Source organism: Lampris incognitus, chromosome 5 (assembly GCF_029633865.1).
Source record: "Lampris incognitus isolate fLamInc1 chromosome 5, fLamInc1.hap2, whole genome shotgun sequence".
Classification (NCBI taxonomy): domain Eukaryota; kingdom Metazoa; phylum Chordata; class Actinopteri; order Lampriformes; family Lampridae; genus Lampris; species Lampris incognitus.
The window spans coordinates 59,347,064-59,366,761 of NC_079215.1; the positions used below are offsets into that span (position 1 = coordinate 59,347,064).

At 47.5% G+C, this 19,698-nt stretch overlaps 1 protein-coding gene across 2 annotated transcripts in view; it reads right to left on the reverse strand.

Moving 5' to 3' along the window:
• xpnpep1 (X-prolyl aminopeptidase (aminopeptidase P) 1, soluble) overlaps nucleotides 1-19,698 on the reverse strand; it is a 157,571-nt gene that overhangs the window by 57,650 nt on the left and 80,223 nt on the right. For both annotated transcript variants that reach the window (XM_056279643.1, XM_056279642.1), the window contains exons 5-6: nucleotides 6,739-6,831; nucleotides 5,047-5,190 (exon numbers count right to left, since the gene is read on the reverse strand). In XM_056279643.1, coding sequence (XP_056135618.1) covers nucleotides 5,047-5,190; nucleotides 6,739-6,831 — 237 coding nt within the window. The remainder of the gene's footprint in view (nucleotides 1-5,046; nucleotides 5,191-6,738; nucleotides 6,832-19,698) is intronic.

The window sequence follows — 19,698 nt, forward strand, 5'->3', positions numbered from 1 at the left end:
GCACTTTCGTTTCCTACTGGAGGGCTGTCAGTTCACGGCTTTCGTCGATCACAAACCGCTGGTGTTCGCGATGGCCAAGGTGGAAGAGCCGTGGTCAGCCCGCCAGCAGCGACAGTTGGCCTACATCTCAGAGTTTACCACCGACGTGAGGCATGTCGCTGGGAAGTCCAACCCAGTCGCCGACTGTCTCTCCTGGGCTGGGGCCGGGCTGGGGCCGCCAATTTGGCACTCGACTACAGCCAGATGGCGGCTGACCAGGCTGCCGACCCGGGAGTGCAGGCATGCAGGACCGCCGTCACAGGGCTGCAGTTGGAGGATGTGGCTTTCGACGATGCTGGCGCCACGCTCCTGTGAAATGTCTCTACGGGTCAGCCCCGCCCCGTCGTTCCGACTACTTGGAGGCGGTGGGTCTTCGACGCAGTCCATGGGCTGTCTCACCCTGGCAGAAAGCCTTCACAGAGGTTGGTGGCGGCAAAGTTTGTCTGGCATGGACTCAAAAAGGATGTGAGGGACTGGGCTGACACCTGTGTGGAGTGCCAACGCTCCAAGGTGCTCCAGCACGTCAAAGCGCCCCTGATACCTTTCACGGTACCCGAGACGAGGTTCGACCACATAAATGTGGACCTGGTAGGCCCCCTACCCCCCTCCCGTGGTTTCACAAACCTGCTCACCATGGTCGACAGGACCACGGGAAGGTCAGAGGCCATCCCACTTTCGTCCACGACAGTGCCTGAGGTTGCTCGAGCGTTCATCGGAACCTGGGTCGCCCGCTTTGGCACCCCATCTGAACTCTCCTTGGACAGAGGAGAGTGCTCTGGAAAGAGATCGCCGCGGGTTTAGGAGTGAGGCTCCATCGCACTACAACGTATCACCCTCAAGCTAATGGATTGGTCGAGAGGTTCCATCGCTCGATGAAGGCCGCATTGCGGGCTACCCTCAAGGACGACCGCTGGGTCGACAAACTGCCTTGGGTCATGCTTGGGCTCAGGACGGCCCCCAAGGAGGACCTCCGGTCCTTATCCGCTGAACTGGTCTACTAACAGCCACTTCGGGTCCCGGGGATTTCCTTCCCACCACCACAGCTCCCTGGTCCACCAGCTGCCAAAGGACTGCGCTGCAGGAGGAAGCCAGGGCTTTTGCACCAGTCCCCACTTCTCAAGCATGGCCGCTCTCAGTCCTATGTCCCCACGGAGCTGCGGTCAGCGGAGTATGTTTTCATCCGTCATGACGCGCACTGCCGTCCCCTGCAGCCACCCTACGACGGCCCATTTCGGGTACGGGACACTGGAGATAAGCACTTTGTGGTGGAGGTTGGCAGCAGGCTGGAGCGGGTTTCTGTGGACCGCCTCAAGCCTGCTCACCTGGACTTAGACCGCCCTGTTGGTCTCGCCCTGCCCTCACGGCGGGGGCGCCCCCCGGCCCTGCCCCCCTCCCCCGGCGGGCCGCCCCCTGCTTCCCCAGCCCCTTCCTTTCCCCGGTCCAGCTGTGAGGACTCTGCTGATTTGCCTGCGGTTAACCAGCCCCCAGCTCCTGTTCAGCGGAGCTGTTGGGGCAGAGAGATCCGCCCCCCCTCGCCACACTGACTTTTCGTATTAAGGCGAATTCTGAGGGGGTTGTGTGTAGTGGTTATAGGGATACATAATTCCCCTTATTGAGCTAGTAGGAACTTTTGTTTACAGCTGCTGTTTTCTCGGTCCGCGTTTACAGTGATACACTTCCGCTGCGCGGGTTTTTGGTTGTTGTTGTTATGGTGAAGGAATAAATGGTGCATGTTGTGTAGCCAAAAGAGAAAGTTGTCACAACTCCTGATTGAGCTCCTCTACAACAGAATAGATTTTAAAAACCGGCCGTCAATTTGACCACCCATGTTCGTTTTATGTAGGAGGTAAATCCCAGTCGTCCTACTGTTAAAAACTTTAAAAATGAAAAGTCTCGCTTACTGGTAATGATGCACATGATCTTTCTCATGTTATGGCTTGTCTCTCCGATACTAAATGCTGGATGTCACAAAACTTCCTCCGGCTCAATGAGTCCAAATCTGAGGTCATTTTATTTGGCCCCCATGACCTAACTGGTGAGCTGGAAAAGAGTCTAGGGACTCTGTCCTCCAATGTTACACACTCTGCCCACACTTTGGGTGCCTTTTTTAACTCCAAGCTCCGTTTCAAAACACGAATCACTAAGGTTGTACAGCCTTGCTTTCTCAAAATTAGGAGCATCGCAAAAGTTAAAAATGTTCTTATCTCAAAGGGACCTTGAAAAAGTCATCCATGGGGCGTTCAGGTAGTGTAGCGGTCTATTCCGTTGCCTACCAACACGGAGATCGCCGGTTTGAATCCCCGTGTTACCTTCGGCTTGGTTGGGCATCCCTACAGACACAATTGGCCGTGTCTGCAGGTGGGAAGTCAGATGTGGGTATGTGTCCTGGTCGCTGCACTAGCGCCTCCTCTGGTCAGTCGGGGCGCCTGTTCAGGGGGGAGGGGGAACTGGAGGGAATAGCATGATCCTCCCATGCACTATATCCCCCTGGCGAAACGCCTCACTGTCAGAGTGTCAGGTGAAAAGAAGTGGCTGGCGACTCCACATGTATTGGAGGAGGCATGTGGTAGTCTGCAGCCCTCCCCAGATCGGCAGAGGGAGTGGAGCAGCAACTAAGATGGAAGAGTGGGGTAATTAGCCGGATACATTGGGGAGAAAAAAGGGGGGAAAATAAAATAAAAATTCATCTATGCATTGATAGATGATTTTTTTGTTTTTTTCCCCCACGTCTGGATTATTGTAACTCCCTGTATTCAGGGTTCAGCCAACAGACCTTATCTTCCGTCTCCAGCTCATCCAAAACTCAGCTGCCTTACTGTTAACAAATTCCAAGAGACATGAACACATCACTCCCATTCCTGCAATGCTTCACTGTCTACCTGTTAGGTAGAGGATTGATTTTAACTCTTACTAAATACTTTTAAAGCCCTACATGGCCTCGCCCCTACATAAATCAGCTGCCTGCAATCCTCAGGCAGGTCCTTTTTAACTGTTCCCTCAGCCAGCCTGGTCACTGAAGGTGACCGGGCGTTTTCTGTAAGAGCCCCACAACTGTGGAACTCCGTACCTGAGGAAATTAGGCTAGCAAACTCACTTACTTCTTTTAAATCACTTATTAAAACTTACTTTTATAGGAAGGCTTTTTTTTATTATAATAAATCAACTGTTACCCAATTTTTATTAATCTATTTACTAGTTTAGTTATTTATTTTTATTTTGTTTATATATTATAATTTCACATTTTTAATTCTTTATATTTTTTATACTTTTCTTTCATCACCTTATTTTAATTGTTTCATTATAATTCTTTTTTTTAAAATCAGCTCTAATTCTGTTTTAATTATGCTCTTGTGACTTTATGCTGACCATGTTTTACCTTGTTCTGTGGAGCGGATCTGGCATTATGTCCTATATTTGTATTGTATTTTATTGTTTTATCTTGACTATGTGCATTATTTTATCCTGTTGTGTAATGCACCTTGTAACGTTGTTTAGAAAGGTGCGATATAAATAAACTGTATTATTATTATTATTTACCGTGGACCGTGAAGGAGGTCAAGGAGTTTGCTGAAGTCAAGTTTTAGTATTTCAGAGGTCTGACTGTGAAGTCATTGCAGCTGACATGGATGATAATATTCTGAGCGAGGGGGTGCTTGGCGAGGATACTGGGAATTTTTTTCTAGGATATCAGTCACCTTGGTGCCTGGAAAGCAAAAAGTCACCACAGATTTTTTCTTTCCATTTTTCTTTCCAGATTTTCCAGCAGAATGTCATGGTTAGGAGTTTTAACGTTACAAGAGGAGTGCCTCCCTTGCTTGCTGTGAGCACCGAACAGGGACCAGGGCTCATGGTGGGATAGAGTAGAGCTGACCGCAGGCTTTAGGTCTATCCCCAAACTAGACACAGGATTCATGGATCAACAACAGGTTGGAGGGTGGGGTGGAGGGTGGCATCAGGCTTTAAGATACGGGTTGTGTCGGTTTGTTCTGGGCTGAACGTGATGGTGTCCATAAACTTCTCAGCTTCTTGGATCCGGTAGAGCATGGAGATTCTTCCTTCCAACTACGCAATCTCACCGGCAAGATGGGTGCAGCTGACACAGCAAGATGGAGAGGTGTGTGGAGCCATGGATTATAGATGGGGTGATGGCACTGGCTCTACAAGTGGATCCGCTGCAGAAATTAGGCTTTGGTTGATAGTTGGTAGTGTCTTGAAACACAGTATCTGCATTGGTTAAGTTAGTTAGCACCCAGGCTAAAAACAAGCCAGGTTATGCTAGCAGCGAATCGACTTGTGGCAGGCTGTACTGACCACGAAACTTATAACTTAAAATCTGAGCATCCGATAACTAAAATCTTTTACCTTGTTAAAACATGGCTTAAAACTGGATAAACATGTCAATTAATACAGAGCTTCTGTCCTACCGCTTGTGTAGAGCCCCATATAAAGGAAAGATCGCTTCAAATACACAAGACCATTGGTGAAATTTGCCTTTAAATTAAAATCCAAGGGATATCGTTTGTACTGAACTTGTCGAAGTGTGTAGTAATATGTGGCAACATCAGTGGTGTTTGGCAACTCCAAATCCCAGACATAAATTCAAAAGGAGAGTCACCAGCGCTGCTTCATCAGCACGTTCACCACCACTGAACAAGTAAAACAATGTTTAAGTTTTAATTAATGTTGTATTATATGTTGATAAAGACAGCTTATTAGACACAATTTTTCTTGTTCAAACTTTCCACTGCCTGCCCTCTCCTGCAATCGGCTGTTATGCTGAATGGACAAAACACATTACGATGTGCCACATCATTTTCCCTGTAAAGTTCTGTAACCGTAGCCATTACAATAAATGAAAACAAAGGAGTTTATTTGCTATTTTCTAGTTTAGCAATTGTCTCAAATACACTTTTGACAGAAGATACCATTTTGACTGCACTTAAAACAAACTTCAGGATTGTAGCATTAAGATATATTGAAATAACTGTTAATAAGGGGCATACTAACCGGTGTACTCCAGTCCCAGAGTGATTAGCTTGGTACTGGGTCGAGCAGGGCGGTCCACCCACACTGCATCAATCAGGTTGTCCTGTACTGCCACCAAAGAGTGGCCTGCACTGGCCAGGGCCTTTGACATGTTCTTCCACTGGTCTGCAACATAACATTAATGCTAGTGTTAAGACATTAAGTTACTGGCATTAGAAAAAATGTGTTCAAATCATAACAACATGGTCTAAAGCTGCATTAAGTGATATTTTTGATATTAGCAGTGAATCAAATGACTCCCTTTAATGTTGGATTGCTAGTACTCTCCATCACACTTAAAATGTTTGGTATCTGGCTAAGTACTGTAGCTGTTAAGCAGCTACAGTGCAAGTGTCATATATTGTTTGTATTGGTAAAAGGATAGGGTAAAATTGTGGTAAAGGGTGACAGTATATATTTCAGTAATAAGGCAAATATGTTTTGTGAATTGTCAAGTGTTTGAAGAGGAAGCTGTCATTGTATTTTTTAGGGTTTATTTTATGCAGATTGGACTTAAAACCTAAGACTAGTCTGAAAAAGTGGGTTTTGAATTTTATGCTGAGTATACAATCTTAGCTGTGGCTGTCTGTGAAGCTATTTCTTCCTCTATGTGCAACATCTTGACTTTTGTTTTTTTGTGGAGTTTGGAGCAGAGTGACTGCTGTACAAACTATGCAAAAAAGACTATTTGCTGGTGCTCCATGTTTATTTGTTGCATTACTTTGACTGATAGAATATTAATGGCATGCCCACCTCTCTCTCTTTTTTGTTTTGGCCCTCTTGGTTCTTCAACTTCCTTTTTGAACCAACAAGTTTCCACAACATTTTGTGAAATTTGAGATGAGACATGAAGAATAGGGCCAGTGAGTCTTCATGTGTGAAACCCTCACTCTGTTGCCTGGTGTGAATATGATCAAGATGGTAGGATAGACCAATCATCAAGACTATTATTTTTAGTTAACAGCCAATGTCTGCAATGTCTGGTTCAGTCTTAAGGCATATGGAACATCTAAGTCAGTCCCCACTTCTCCCTTCCAGTTTAACAGCATAACGGTTTAAAAGTCACATCCCTACACGCAACCAACAGAAACCCAATATGTTAGCTGCAGGTTCAAATTGGTCTTGCTACCTTGGCCCGCATCTTAGAATCACTCATACAGATCTTCCTTAAACATGGATTAAGTGATTTCTGACCACTTGATGGCAGAAAGTAGTGCTCCTCTCCTCTTTGCAGGGTTTACCTTAGAACATGTTCTAAACTTGTGGGTCACAAGTGGCTTATCAGTGTTTTTATGTTTTTGGTCTGAATCTGAGGTTTGAGTGAAGGAGGGACTCAACCAGAAAGGGAGGTACCCTTCGCTGGATAAGCAAAAGTAAACAACGAGCTGAAAGTTAAGGAGAACTGCAGGCTGGGGTATTGACTGTCAGCGATATCAACAGTACCACCAGTCCTTTCACATTATAGGGAGTCATTTGATATAAGTTTAATATCAAAAATATTGCTTAACACAGAATTAACATGCGTAATCATCCACAGGTAGCAACATACATCCTCATAAATATTTTCACTATCAAAACTGCCATATTAGAGTACATTACATTGTGCTAAATACATGACTACTGTGGAACACGAATGATAATGACTAGTAAAGTGAAAACTGGTCTGTTACTCACCAGCAGCTATGATCCAGGGATCCACACCCACCTTTGAGTTCTCTGGCAGGATGCTGATCAGCCAGTCTTCCTGACTTGGAGTCTCCTTCAGCCCTACATGTGGCAAACAGGGTAAACAGTACACATGTGCTACATTAAAAACAAAGTGGCCCATCTTTCTAAAGATTTTTTTTTTGCATTTGTGCTCATTTTGTTTTGAACATTGTTTCTAATTACCTCAAATGTTTCGAAGACCCAATTCAGTCTATAAAAGAGTGACTGTAACTTGCTGAACATGAATGTTGAGAATTAATTTCTCAAATTAGAATATTCCCTCATCAGAATGGTCTGGCTCTTGGCTATTTCACGCCATGACATCAGAGATTCAATTACATTTTGATGCTGTTAAGGTTTACATCTGCTATGTCAAGAGCTGAAAAAATCTGCCTTTTGAGAACTTTCTTACATGTGTATCAATTGATGCCCATGTTTTGCCTTTTTAAAGATAGAGATTGTGACAATTGGATGTTGTTACACGTTCTGCCCACTAGATGGTACTAGCTGTTAGTACTTACCTGAGGGAATTAGATAGGATTAGATGAAGAAGACACACTAACCATGCACATGGATGTAACAATGAGTTGTTTAATAAATGAGTTAAGACTGGAATAAAACAAGCCTCATCCTTCTAAACTCGAACATAACATGGTACCAGGAGTAAACTGAGCAAGACGACATGGATTTGAAACTAACGGGGAATGTCGATGAGAAGTGGCGCACCTTCAAACGGCAGTTCAACCTGTAAGTCGCGGCCATGGGGCTGGAAACGAAGCCGGATGCTAGGAAGGTATTGTTGTAGGGTAATGTTATGCAGCTCCCCCTGGGGGCACTGATTGATGTATACTTGCCCTGTGTAACATGCCTCAGTTGCGTTACGGGCACAGCCGGTGAATACACGTTACTAAGCGACACAGCCCGACTCTGTCTGTTATTTATATGCACCTACACTTGCAACATGGTGTCAGAAGCTGGATTGGAACCCAACGTGAGTCTTACGTTGCCTGTTGCTTGAACAGCGTGCGTTTATTTTTTACTAAGCGTAGCTACAAGTTTTAGTTAGCCTGCTAGCATTCGCATCGAGCCAAGACGATGGCTTCCAATATTCCGCCGTCGGAGCCCATGAAGATGACTGGGGATCTTCACAGCAACTGGGTGTAACGACCCTCACTTGTGCAGGTGTTCGTGATAGAGATTCAGACCAGGGGTTCCTAACAGTGGCTTTTATTGCCTCCAGCGGAAATGGTCTAGCTCTCAAGTACGGATAGCGCAAATGCCCAAAATGTGTCAAAGTGAGAGTAAATAGACAAACAGTCGCGCAAGCCTCATATTTAACCTTAGTGAATGCGGTACAACATCTGGGGTTTACACAAACCATCAAAAAGCATTGGATTACAATAACATGTTAAAATACAAATTTTGGGAGAATTCACTTTATCTGAGTGAGGTCATTTTCAACTCTGTTACACCCACCCCCACTGAACTCTGGACAAAATTATACACATGTTCACAAACTATACCTATGATTCATCTGTTGTCATGGGACTACACACAAGAAGACCGACTCTAGAAGTATCCTTTAAGGATGCGGTGGACAGAGAGCGACATCAAAAACTCTCCAACCAACCACCGGTTATAGAATGCCTTACACATTCTACACTTGCCCAAAAACTGTCAATACACATAGAAGTAGGTATAAGTGTTCACCTAGTACCGCACTTCTAAAGACATCAGAACGATCTGCAAAAAAAGCAAAAAAGTAAAGAGACTTATGCCCTAAGAGCTTGAACTACAGCGCTGCATACAGTCTGAACATTCTGCCGCAGTCGTCTAGTGACATCTTGTCCAGCTATAGTGTAAAGGAGCCTGTTAACTGGTCGAACGACACGACCCAGACGTGTAGTGCGGTGTGGTGCAGACTCAGGCAGTTCAGTGGGTGCAACAGTATGTGCAGCGTCACTTACAGAGTCAGAAGTAACTGTAGACAAAACTGTTTGATGGCCACTAACAGTCGAGGTGTCATCCCTATCAACAGTGTCATCAGTGAGTGAGGCGTGAGAGAGTTCAGAGTGTGAGTCTGGGACCTTTTCAGTCAACACATCATTAGTAAAGTCAGCAGAAGGCTCCCTAGCACCTCCTTCAGGAGACTGTTGAGTTGGGGTGTTGTTCAGGTGACTGACCCATTCTCTGGTTCTCTCCTCAGACGCAGGCAGGATATCTGAGTAATTTTCAGGTTCAGGGACGCTCACAAGACTGTGCACATCATCAACTTCACATTGAGTCTCATCCTGCTGAACGGACACTTGAGTCTGAGTGTGCTCTGACGTAGCTTGACCTGAGGCCATGGAATGGACAGAGACGGAGGACTGGACGGAGGACATCGAGAGACCAGACTGAGAAGACTGTGGCACATCTTGAATAGGAAGAAAATTCACCAGCATAAGTAGATTACGATGGACAATCTGCTCACGCCCTGTGACAGTGCCCTGTATCTTATATGTGTGCGTTTGGGGATTCAGCTCAGTCACAGTGTAAACAATAGACGCCCATCGGTCAGCAAATTTTCTCTTTCCTCTCTCTTTCTTATTAGCCACAAGCACTCGGTCTCCAATTTCAATTGTCGGTCCTTTCGCTTTCCTGTTATACAGTCTTGCCTGTCTGTTCTGTTCCTTTGTCACATGCTCTTGAGCAATTAGCGTGGCTTCCTTAAGGTCCTCAGACAGCTTCGTGACATATCTGCCAAAGTCGGTCACATCAGGGTCAGTCAAGATGTTTCCAAACAGGATATCTACTGGAAAACGGGGCACCCTTCCAAACATCAGGTAAAATGGTGCATATCCTGTTGTCTCATGGGCAGTGCAATTGCACATGAATGTGAGAGTTTGTAAACGTCTGGGCCAGTCTTGCTTTGATTCTGAGGGAAGAGCTCTGATCATATCACCCAGCGTTCGATTAAAACGTTCAACGCTGCCATTTCCCATCGGGTGGTATGGAGTAGTATGGGACTTTCACACACCAGATAACTGTAGAAGTTCAGCGATCAACTCGCTTTCAAAGCTTGGACCCTGGTCACTGTGGATCCTCTCAGGGAATCCATAAACGCAGAAATACTTCTCCCAGAGGACTTTCGCTACTTGTTTGGCTGATTGATCCCTGCAGGCAAAGGCCTGAGCCAGTCTGGTAAAATGGTCGGTCATTACTAAAACATCCACAGATTTGTTGTGCGAATCTTCAGCTGACCAGAAATCAATGCATACAAGTTGCAGTGGTCTGGAGGTGACAATACTTTCAAGAGGAGCTCTTCCTACAGGCTCGGCCATTTTGCTCACTATACAACGCTGACAATGACGAACGTATTCTCTCACATCTCTGTCCATGTGCAGCCAAAAAAATCTCTGTCTGGCAATGCTCAGGGTTCTTGACTGACCTTGATGACCTGCACTGTCATGCACTCCTTTCAAGACTTTAGTCTTCAGACAATCAGGAACAACAAACTGATGGCGTCTTGTCTTTGAAATTTGGTCACGTGACAGTCTGTACAAGACGTCATCACTCAGAACAAACTTTTCCCAGTGTTTCAGCAGCCTCAGGACTTGACTCGACTCCTGTGCTCTTTACCGTCTGGATGGTCTCCGAGACCTCTCCACAAAAAAACGAATGCGAGACAACGTACTATCTCTAGATTGTGCATCACGGAGATCTCCAGCAGTAAAGGCAGTCAGGCTGGGCAAACCGTCAGGAATGAGCTGGGGTAGGTGACGCACAAGGGCTGTCGCAAGCGTCCTTGCTCCAGAGGCCCATTCAGTGTGTGACTGGATAACAGCAGAGACTTCCTGTGTGGATAAAGACTGAGCTGACATAGGAAGGGACTGGGTATTTGTGGCTACAAGACGTGTTTGCTTCTCTGCCATTACAGACTGGTTGGTTGACTCTCTGAAGGTCTGTTGAATAGCTGTGTCAGACAAAACAGCAGCTTCTCTGGCGAGGTCATGAAGTGGTTCACTGACCAGTCTGCGACCGACACTTTTGCAAAAAGGGACACGGCTGAGAGCATCAGCAACAATATTTCTTGGGCCTGGCACATATTTGATGTCAAAATTGTAACTGGCTAATTTTGACACCCATCGCTGCTCACAACAGTCAAGTTTAGGTTTAGTCATAATATGAGTCAATGGATTATTGTCAGTCCACACAGTAAAGTCGTGGCCTTTCAACCAGTGGCTAAACTTGTCACAAACTGACCACTTCAGTGCAAGAAACTCTAATCGATGGGCTGGATAGTTCTTCTGTGACCGAGTTAAGGACTTGCTAGCAAATGCAATTGGTCTAGCCACTGAGTCACTGAGATAAAACGGCCCCAAGGCCATCCAACGAGGTGTCTGTAGACAGCAAAAACGGTTGACTAAAGTCTGGGTGGGCCAAAACAACGGAATCTATGAGGGCCTGTTTGAGTTCAGCAAATGCCCTATCATGGTCAGTAGTCCGGTCGGTTGACTTTAGTTTGCGGCTCACTACAGCACACCTAGGTTTTCGGCCTTTCTTCTGTTTCTGACCAGCCAGCAGTGAGAACAGGGGCTTTGCAAGGGCTGAGTATCCTGGGATGAAGTGCTGATAAAAATTTAGCATGCCAAGAAAAGATCGCAAACGTTTCTCAGATGGTGTCACTCCATCCGCTTCCATCAAGTCAGTCACAGTCATACTGCTTATGCTCTCAACTTTGCCTGGGTCAGTCGAAACTCCATGCTCGTCAATAATATGGCCAAGGAATTTGACAGACTTCCTCAAAAAGTAGCATTTCTTAGGTGCCAATTTCAAGTTGTGGGCACGGAGTCTTTTGAACACCATTTCAAGACGTGCAAGGGCAGAACTTTCATCAGGAGCAAAAATCAAAATATCATCTAAATAGCATAACAGACTTAGATAATTTTGATCACCAAAAATGGAAGTCATCATTCTCATGAAACTCCCTGGACTGTTACAGAGCCCCTGTGGCAGCCTGTTGTATTCATAAAGCCCCATAGGTGTAGTGAACACCGAATACTTTCTGTCATCCTCATGTAAGGGCATGTTATAAAATCCTGAAGTCAAGTCCATTGTGCTGAACAGTGAATTGCCACCAAGTGCTGCCAAGCAATCGGCCTGATGTGGCAGAGGGTGAGCGTCCTTCAAAGTCCTCTTGTTCAGCCACCTAAAGCCAGTACACACACGCAAATCACCATTCTTCTTCCAGATAAGGACTAATGGTGAGGCATACTCACTTGTTGACTTTCGAATGATCTCTTTTTCTTCCATTTCACTTAAGACCTGACGTAGTTTTTGATACTGGCTCGGTGGCACACGTCTGAAAGGAAGTCTGAATGGCTTTTGGTCAATCAAGTGGATTCTGTGGACAAACTCTTCTGCTTTGCCGCAGTCAAGGTGATTGCGTGAGAAGACATCCTGGTAGCGAACAATAAGTTTGGACAACTTGTCTTTACAGTCCGATGACGCATCACACAGGCTGACGTCCAGCTCACTCAGGCCAATGGACTCTAGATTCTCCCTAGCACATCTTGCATCAGGAGAGACAGGAGTAGCAGGCACGGTGGAAGCGCTCTGATGACCACTGACTAGGTCTAAATCTTCCAAAGCGACACAGGGCACCAGGTCAGCAAGCTTAGCGTTACGTCTCAAAAACAAAGGCTTTTCAGAGACATTCATCACTTTCAAGGGAACCCATCCATCTGCCCACAGGGGTGTGACAACTCTGGCGACCATCAGTCCTTTGGGTGCAGACCGTGCTGACGTAGGCTCTGTCATCACCACACTACCAGGAGATACATGTGTGAGTTTTGGCAGCTTTCCCCACAGAGGGTATTCACAGCCGGGTTGAAGGCAAGTGGCCGAGTTGCAACGTACTGTGCCTATCTTGTCAGGCATTTCACCAGCGCCCCATCTATGCAAGCCAGCTAGCATGGAGAGAAAATGTTCGGTTTCAGTGTTGATAGAGGACGGTGCAGAAACTGCTGTCCAGTACGTACTACACTTCTTTGACTCACACAGTATGTGTTTGATCACATTGGTTCCGATAATCAGGTCATCATGTTGTCCTTCAACTACAATCGTCGGCACAATCATTTTGCAGTCATTAACTTCCATGTTAATGTAAAAGGCTGACTTTGGGTGCACTCATCAACCACCGACACCAATGAGAGTCACATCGGTGGAGAATCTCTCTGCTTCACACACTGCCCCAACAGAGAGCAGGTTACGCATAACAGTATCACTGACTGTACATGCCATTGAGCCACTATCTAGCATACCACCAAGAGTCACTTTGCCACCCACCTTCACTGGTACGTAAAATAAGCTGTCACTGCCACCCGCAGTCTGAGTGTTTTGATACACAATGTTTGTTGACTGAAATTGAGAAAAATTGACAAAATTAAAAGTTGAATCAAAAATATCGGTGTCTAGTGAATGGGAGGATTCTTTATGACCTGTATTGCCTCCCTCTGAATACAGGTCAGCTAGTTTCCCGAGGCTGGGCTGAGTTGGGGCGGGGCATTGTTTGGACAGTGCTGTCTTGAGTGACCAGGGGCCAGACACTTGAAACAGAGATGGTCAGATTTGCAGTGAGACAAGGTGGAGTGATTAACATCTCCACAAACTCTACATGACAGTGAGCTGAAAGGGCTGGGGCGTTTCTGACTACGCTCAGGATTGCGTGGCTCCACCCTGGCCAAGACTCTCTCAAGCATGCTCATCATGCGGCCAAGGACTCCATCATCAGGCTGCTGAGCATTCTGTGGCGGCGGGACGTGCTGAGGGCGCTGGACATGCTGTGGCGGCGGGATGCACTGTGGTCGCTGGACGTTCCACTGGACACATGCAGAGTCTGAGCATGAGCTGGGAGTCTGAAACAAAGACGTGGCATGAGAACATGGTAGACAAGTTGACTGGGGGTCCATCCGATGAGAATCAGAGTGAGCGCAGGTGTTTGAATCATTGTCGAACACAGCTGCAGGGTGACTTTTCAGCTGTGGGACACTGTAAGATGTTGCAGACGCACCCCATTCCCTTTGATATTCATCTATCCTGAGCTGGATGTCTTTAGAGGTCCACTCACTGACAGGCTTGCATTTCAAAATTGAGGAAAGCTGCGGATCAGGACAGTGCTTCGCAAACATTTGTGCCACCTCTCCACTTATGTTCTCCATTCTCCTACCCTGACGGTGCAGTCCCTCATCAGCTGTGTCTGCTGCTTTGTTTAGTCTGATCCAGTAGTCGACTGGATTTTCTTTTGGATTGGGCAGTGTGGTGTAAAAATCTTGCAACGGAAGTGATGATGAAGACTGACTGAAATATCGCTTTAGAATGTCATACATGAGATCTGGGTTCTGCTTCACATCAAGTGTGTCATCACTCCTCAGAGCTACTTTGACCACGTCTCTTGCCTTTCCTAAAAGCCTTCCTTGTATCTCATCCGCCTGTTCAGCTGTTGTGTAAGACTGTTTCCTAAGGTGAGCTTTTGTCATGGCTATCCATTCCTGAACAGAGTACTTGTCAGAACTATTTCCCTTAAAAGTCACAGGTTCACGTTCAGTCTTGACATGAACTACTACTGGCGTTGTGTTTTGTTGTGTAGGGCCTGAAGTCAGAACAGTCGCTGGTTTGTCAGTCAAAGGTGTATCATGTGTATTAGTACGATCAGTAAGTCCAGAAGAGAAAAGTCTAGCTGCAATGGAGTTACCTATTTGCTCTCCCAGTTGGCCTACCATATCAGTCAGGCGTTGCATGGCAATGCTATCATTCACCGGAGTAGAAGTCTGTGCATCCACCCTCAAAAACTGTTCACTAGGAGACCAGCCCAGGCTCACACTATGCCCCCTGTCCCAAACATCACTAACATGTTCTTGAAGACCACCTGTACTCTCACTTCCATACCCACTAGACAATGTGTTAGCATTCAGACCATTAAAATGAGCACCCCTGCCCCTATTCACGGAGAAGCCTTTAAACCCATTTACCTGACTGTTATTTCCCTCAGCCATGATACCTTTAGAAACATAAAATTAGAAATAGAAATAATAATAAAAATAGAAATGACAAATGTAGAAAATTGCTGTCACACCACCTGAAAAATACTGAACACTAAACTGTAGTGTGATGTGAGAAAAATATTTTTAAATATAGCAATATAGTACACTGAAATTAAAGAGAAATGGCTAGACAATGTACAGTGTAGTTACACTTCCTCGTATTAAAACTGCCATGGATATATTTTAAATGCAGTGTTAGAGTGTCCCCTAGCGGTCATATACGGAATCACCAGAAAAATCACGCTGCACATTCCAGGAAGACAGCGCAGCGCAGCACCTTCGGGCGATCTGCTTGCGGAGCTGATCCAATTGATCCAGAATAAGTCACGGCACCAGTGTAACGACCCTCACTTGTACAGGTGTTCGTGATAGAGATTCAGACCAGGGGTTCCTAACAGTGGCTTTTATTGCCTCCAGCGGAAATGGTCTAGCTTTCAAGTACGGATAGCGCAAATGCCCAAAATGTGTCAAAGCAAGAGTAAATAGACAAACAGTCGCGCAGCCTCATATTTAACCTTAGTGAATGCGGTACAACATCTGGGGTTTACACAAACCATCAAAAATCATTGGATTACAATAACATGTTAAAATACAAATTTTGGGAGAATTCACTTTATCTGAGTGAGGTCATTTTCAACTCTGTTACATGGGCTAGCTTTCGATCAGAGTTTGAGGATTATTTGCTTGCGACCGGGATCGACAAGGCAGAGAAGCCGGTGCAGGCAGCGACGCTCCGGAGGCTAATGGGGAAAGAATGCCTCCATGTTTACGTGCACAACCTGGGACTCACAGCGGAAGAGCAGAAAGACGCCGGAGCGATACTCGACAAACTGGGGGAATACTTCACACCTACCAAAAATGTCATCTTTGAGAGGTATGTTTTTGGCAACCTTAAACAAGAGGAACGAGAACCTGTGGATGCTTTTGTCACGAGACTGAGAGAAAAGGCTGCCACATGTGAATATGGAGCTATAAGAGACGAGCTTATAAGGGACAGGCTTGTTCTTGGAACAACTGATGAGGGCGCCAGACGACGCATGTTAAGAGAAAAGGAACTTAAGTTGGAGGGAGCTATTGACATTTGCCGTGCAGCGGAGGTGTTGGACAATAAGTTAAAATCCATGTCACTTAGCAGCTCTGTGCCTGGGGAGAGCATCAATGTAGCACATGGACAGCGACCAGCACGGAGACCTACGAGCAGGCCATCCGAGCCCACCAACACATCTGCACAGCCACAGAGAGGCACAAGTGAATGCAAGTACTGTGGCACACCGCACAGACGGGGGCGAGACATGTGCCCCGCATTTGGAAAGTCATGTCGCTTTGTGGCACTGCTAATCACTTTGCCAAAGTATGCATGAAAAGAGGCCAGCAAGCACGTCAGTTGAACGCTGTGGATGACCCGCCGCTAGGGGACCCGGAGGACAGCGACCGCGATAAGAGGGATGTGTACACGGCTGAGAGCGTGCGGGCTGTGAACACTCAAAGGAAAAAGTGGTTTGTAAACCTGCCACTGCACAGAGGGGTCCAGAGGTGCCAGCTTGACTCTGGAGCCACCTGCAACGTGATGAGCTTGAAAGACAAGATGAGACTGGCGCCTAGAGTGCCTCTTCAGAAAAGTCTCACCAGGCTGAGACTCTACAACAGTGAGTGGATGAGCTCAATGGGCGTGTACAGCACATAGTGTGTCATCAGGGGCAAGACGCACAGATTGGACTTTGAGGTCGTGCGCACCAGCCAGAAGCCCTTGCTTTCAGGGGAGACATGCGAGAGACTTGGCTTGATACGCTTCACCATTCTCGAAGAGCTGAATAAAGTGGAGCACTGCAAGACAGGTGAGCTAACCAAAGGCTGTCTCATTAACACTTACAATGACGTGTTCACCAGCCCAGTCGAGTCACTGCCGGGTGATGTTCACTTCGAGTTGGATAGCACTGTGGCCCCTGTCCAGTGCGCACCAAGAAATGTCCCGGTGGCCCTCAAGGCAGCTGTTAAGGCGCAGCTGGACCAATATGAAAAGGATGGACACTTAACCACAGTCACTCAGCCCACAGACTGGATTAGCAATCTGGTCATAGTGAAGAAGCCGGACAAATTGAGGCTTTGCATCGACCCCAAGCCACTTAACCGAGCCCTGAAAAGGTCCCATTACCTCATGCCCACTTTAGATGACGTGCTGTACAAGCTGCCTAAGGCACGCATCTTCACCCTGGTGGATGCGCGCGACGCATTCTTGCAGTGTCGCCTTGATGAGGAGAGCAGCCTGATGACAACGTTCTGGACGCCATGGGGTAGAAAGCGATGGCTGAAGCTCCATTTTGGCGTGTCAGTCGCACCAGAGCTGTACCAGAGGAAACAACATGAGCTGCTGGCCGGTTTGAAAGGAATTGAGCCCATAGCCGATGACATCCTCATAGTCGGCTGTGGGGACACGGAGGAGGAGGCCGTTCGCAACCACGACGCAAACCTCATTGCTCTGATGGACAGATGCAGGGAAGTGAAGCTGAGGCTGAGCATAAAAAAGCTACAGTTTCGTGTGAGGGAGGTCCGCTTCCACGGCCACATACTGTCGGTGGAGGGCCTCAAAGCTGATCCCGAGAAGGTCAGGGCAGTCCTGGACATGCCAAACCCCACGGATGCAAAAGGCGTTCAGCGGTGTGTCGGCTTCGTTAACTATTTATCGAGGTTCATGCCCCGCTTGTCAGAGGTGTGTGAACCGCTGAGAAGGTTGCTGGACAAAGGTGTGCTGTGGCACTGGTTGCCCAAACATGATGCTGCTATGAAGGAAATCAAAACGCTGGTCACGGCGGTGCCAGTACTACGTTACTATGATGTCAGCAAGCCAGTCACCATACAGAGCGACTCCAGTCAGACCAGTTTGGGCCGCTGCCTGCTTCAGGGGGGACAGCCGGTCGCGTTCGCCTCCCGCGCGCTGAACCAGACGGATCAAAACTACGCACAGATTGAGAAGGAGTGCCTGAGCATCGTATTCGCTTGTCAACGCTTCCACTACTACCTATATGGGAGGGGTGATGTGACTGCAGAGACCGACCACCGCCCGCTGGTGTCAATCTTCACTAAGCCCCTTCTCAGTGCACCAAAGCACCTTCAAAGCATGCTCTTCACACTTCAGAACTACTGCCTCACGGTGATGTACAAGCCAGGCCCTGAAATGTACATCAGTGACACGCTCAGCAGAGCCACCACCCCGCCAGAGAACGGACACTCAGTACAGACGTGAAATGGTCTGCAGCATGCAGCAGGTGCAGTACGACACGGCAGCCATTCAGCAGGCAGACTATCTAAACGTCACCAGCCAACGCCTCGCACAGATTCGAAAACACACAGAGGAGGATGTGTGTCTTCAAACACTCAAGTCGGTCGTGCTGGAGGGATGGCCAGAACACAAAGAGGAGAGCCCCATAGCCGTCAGAGAATACTGGGCCATCAGAGATGAAATAAGCACACAGGACGGTGTGCTTTTTAGGAGCCAGCGTGTCATCATTCCGAAAGCTATGCGTCCTGAGATGCTGAAACGGATCCACTACAACCACGTGGGGGGTGAGGCTTGTAATAGACAGGCCCGGGATACTCTCTACTGGCCAAATATGCAGGGGGAAATCAAAGACTATGTGCAGCAGTGCACAGTGTGTAACGAGTATGCACACGAGCAACGAAAAGAGACTATGATGTCACACCCGCTCCCCACACGTCCCTGGCAGCTGGTGAGCATGGACTTGTTCAGCTACGCAAGGCAGGACTTCCTGCTCATGGTGGATCACTATTCAGACTTCTGGGAGATTGATCTACTCCCAGACCTGTCGGCAGAAACGACCATCCGAAGGTGCAAGGCGCAGTTTGCACGGTTTGGTATCCCTGACCGGGTCATTTCCGACTGCGGGGGTCAGTTTGATTGTAGAGAGTTTCGGGCGTTTGCGAGGGAGTGGGGCTTCGAACTTGTCATGTCCTCCCCGAGACACCCAAAAGCTAACGACAAAGCAGAGTCTGTAGTGAAGATTGTGAAAGGGTTATGCAGAAAAGCAGACCGGGCCGACGAGGACCCCCGGAAGGCTTTTCTACACTGGAGAAACACGCCCACTGAGGGCATGCGCTGCAGCCCAGCACAACGGCTGATGTCACGGAGGCTGAGAACTCTTCTCCCTGTGGCCGATCAGCTACTAGCACCTCAGATCATCACTGGGGTCACAGACAAGCTGAGGGTGAAGCATCAGGCAGCGAAGCTGACATGACAGAACTGCGAGGGATCTGCCAGAGCTAAACGTCGGCCAGCCTGTCAGGATGAAACCACTCCCGGGTGACAGGACAGGCCGATGGAGGAGAGGAGTATGCCTGCAGCAGGTGGGACCGCGGTCCTATCTCGTCAACGTGGAGGGAACCACGTACCGTCGCAACAGGGTCGATCTCCGACCAGCAGAGGTTGCCCCTCCACAGCCGTCAGCCCACACAGAACGGCCACCAGAGCAGCCTGTGGGCGTGTGTGCAGCTGAAGGGGGCCATGTGGGCGGGGGCAGCATGGAGGAAGTCGTAAGCAGCCCTGTAATGTCTCCAAGGTCGTCAGCCCCGAGGTCGCCGCCATCTCCCCCACAGGCTGTGACCACACCATGCCGTGAGTTACAGGGCCGGGCCTTCTCCCAGAGCGGGAGGCAGATTAAGCCTCCAGAAAGACTTGACCTCTAGGTCATACACTGTACTGAGATTGACACACACACACTCACACACACACACACACACACACACTGGACTGTGGACATAAAAAAAAAAACCGGAACAAAAACTGTGATGTTCACTTCTAATGTTCTTATTCAGTGGTCTTGTGGATGTT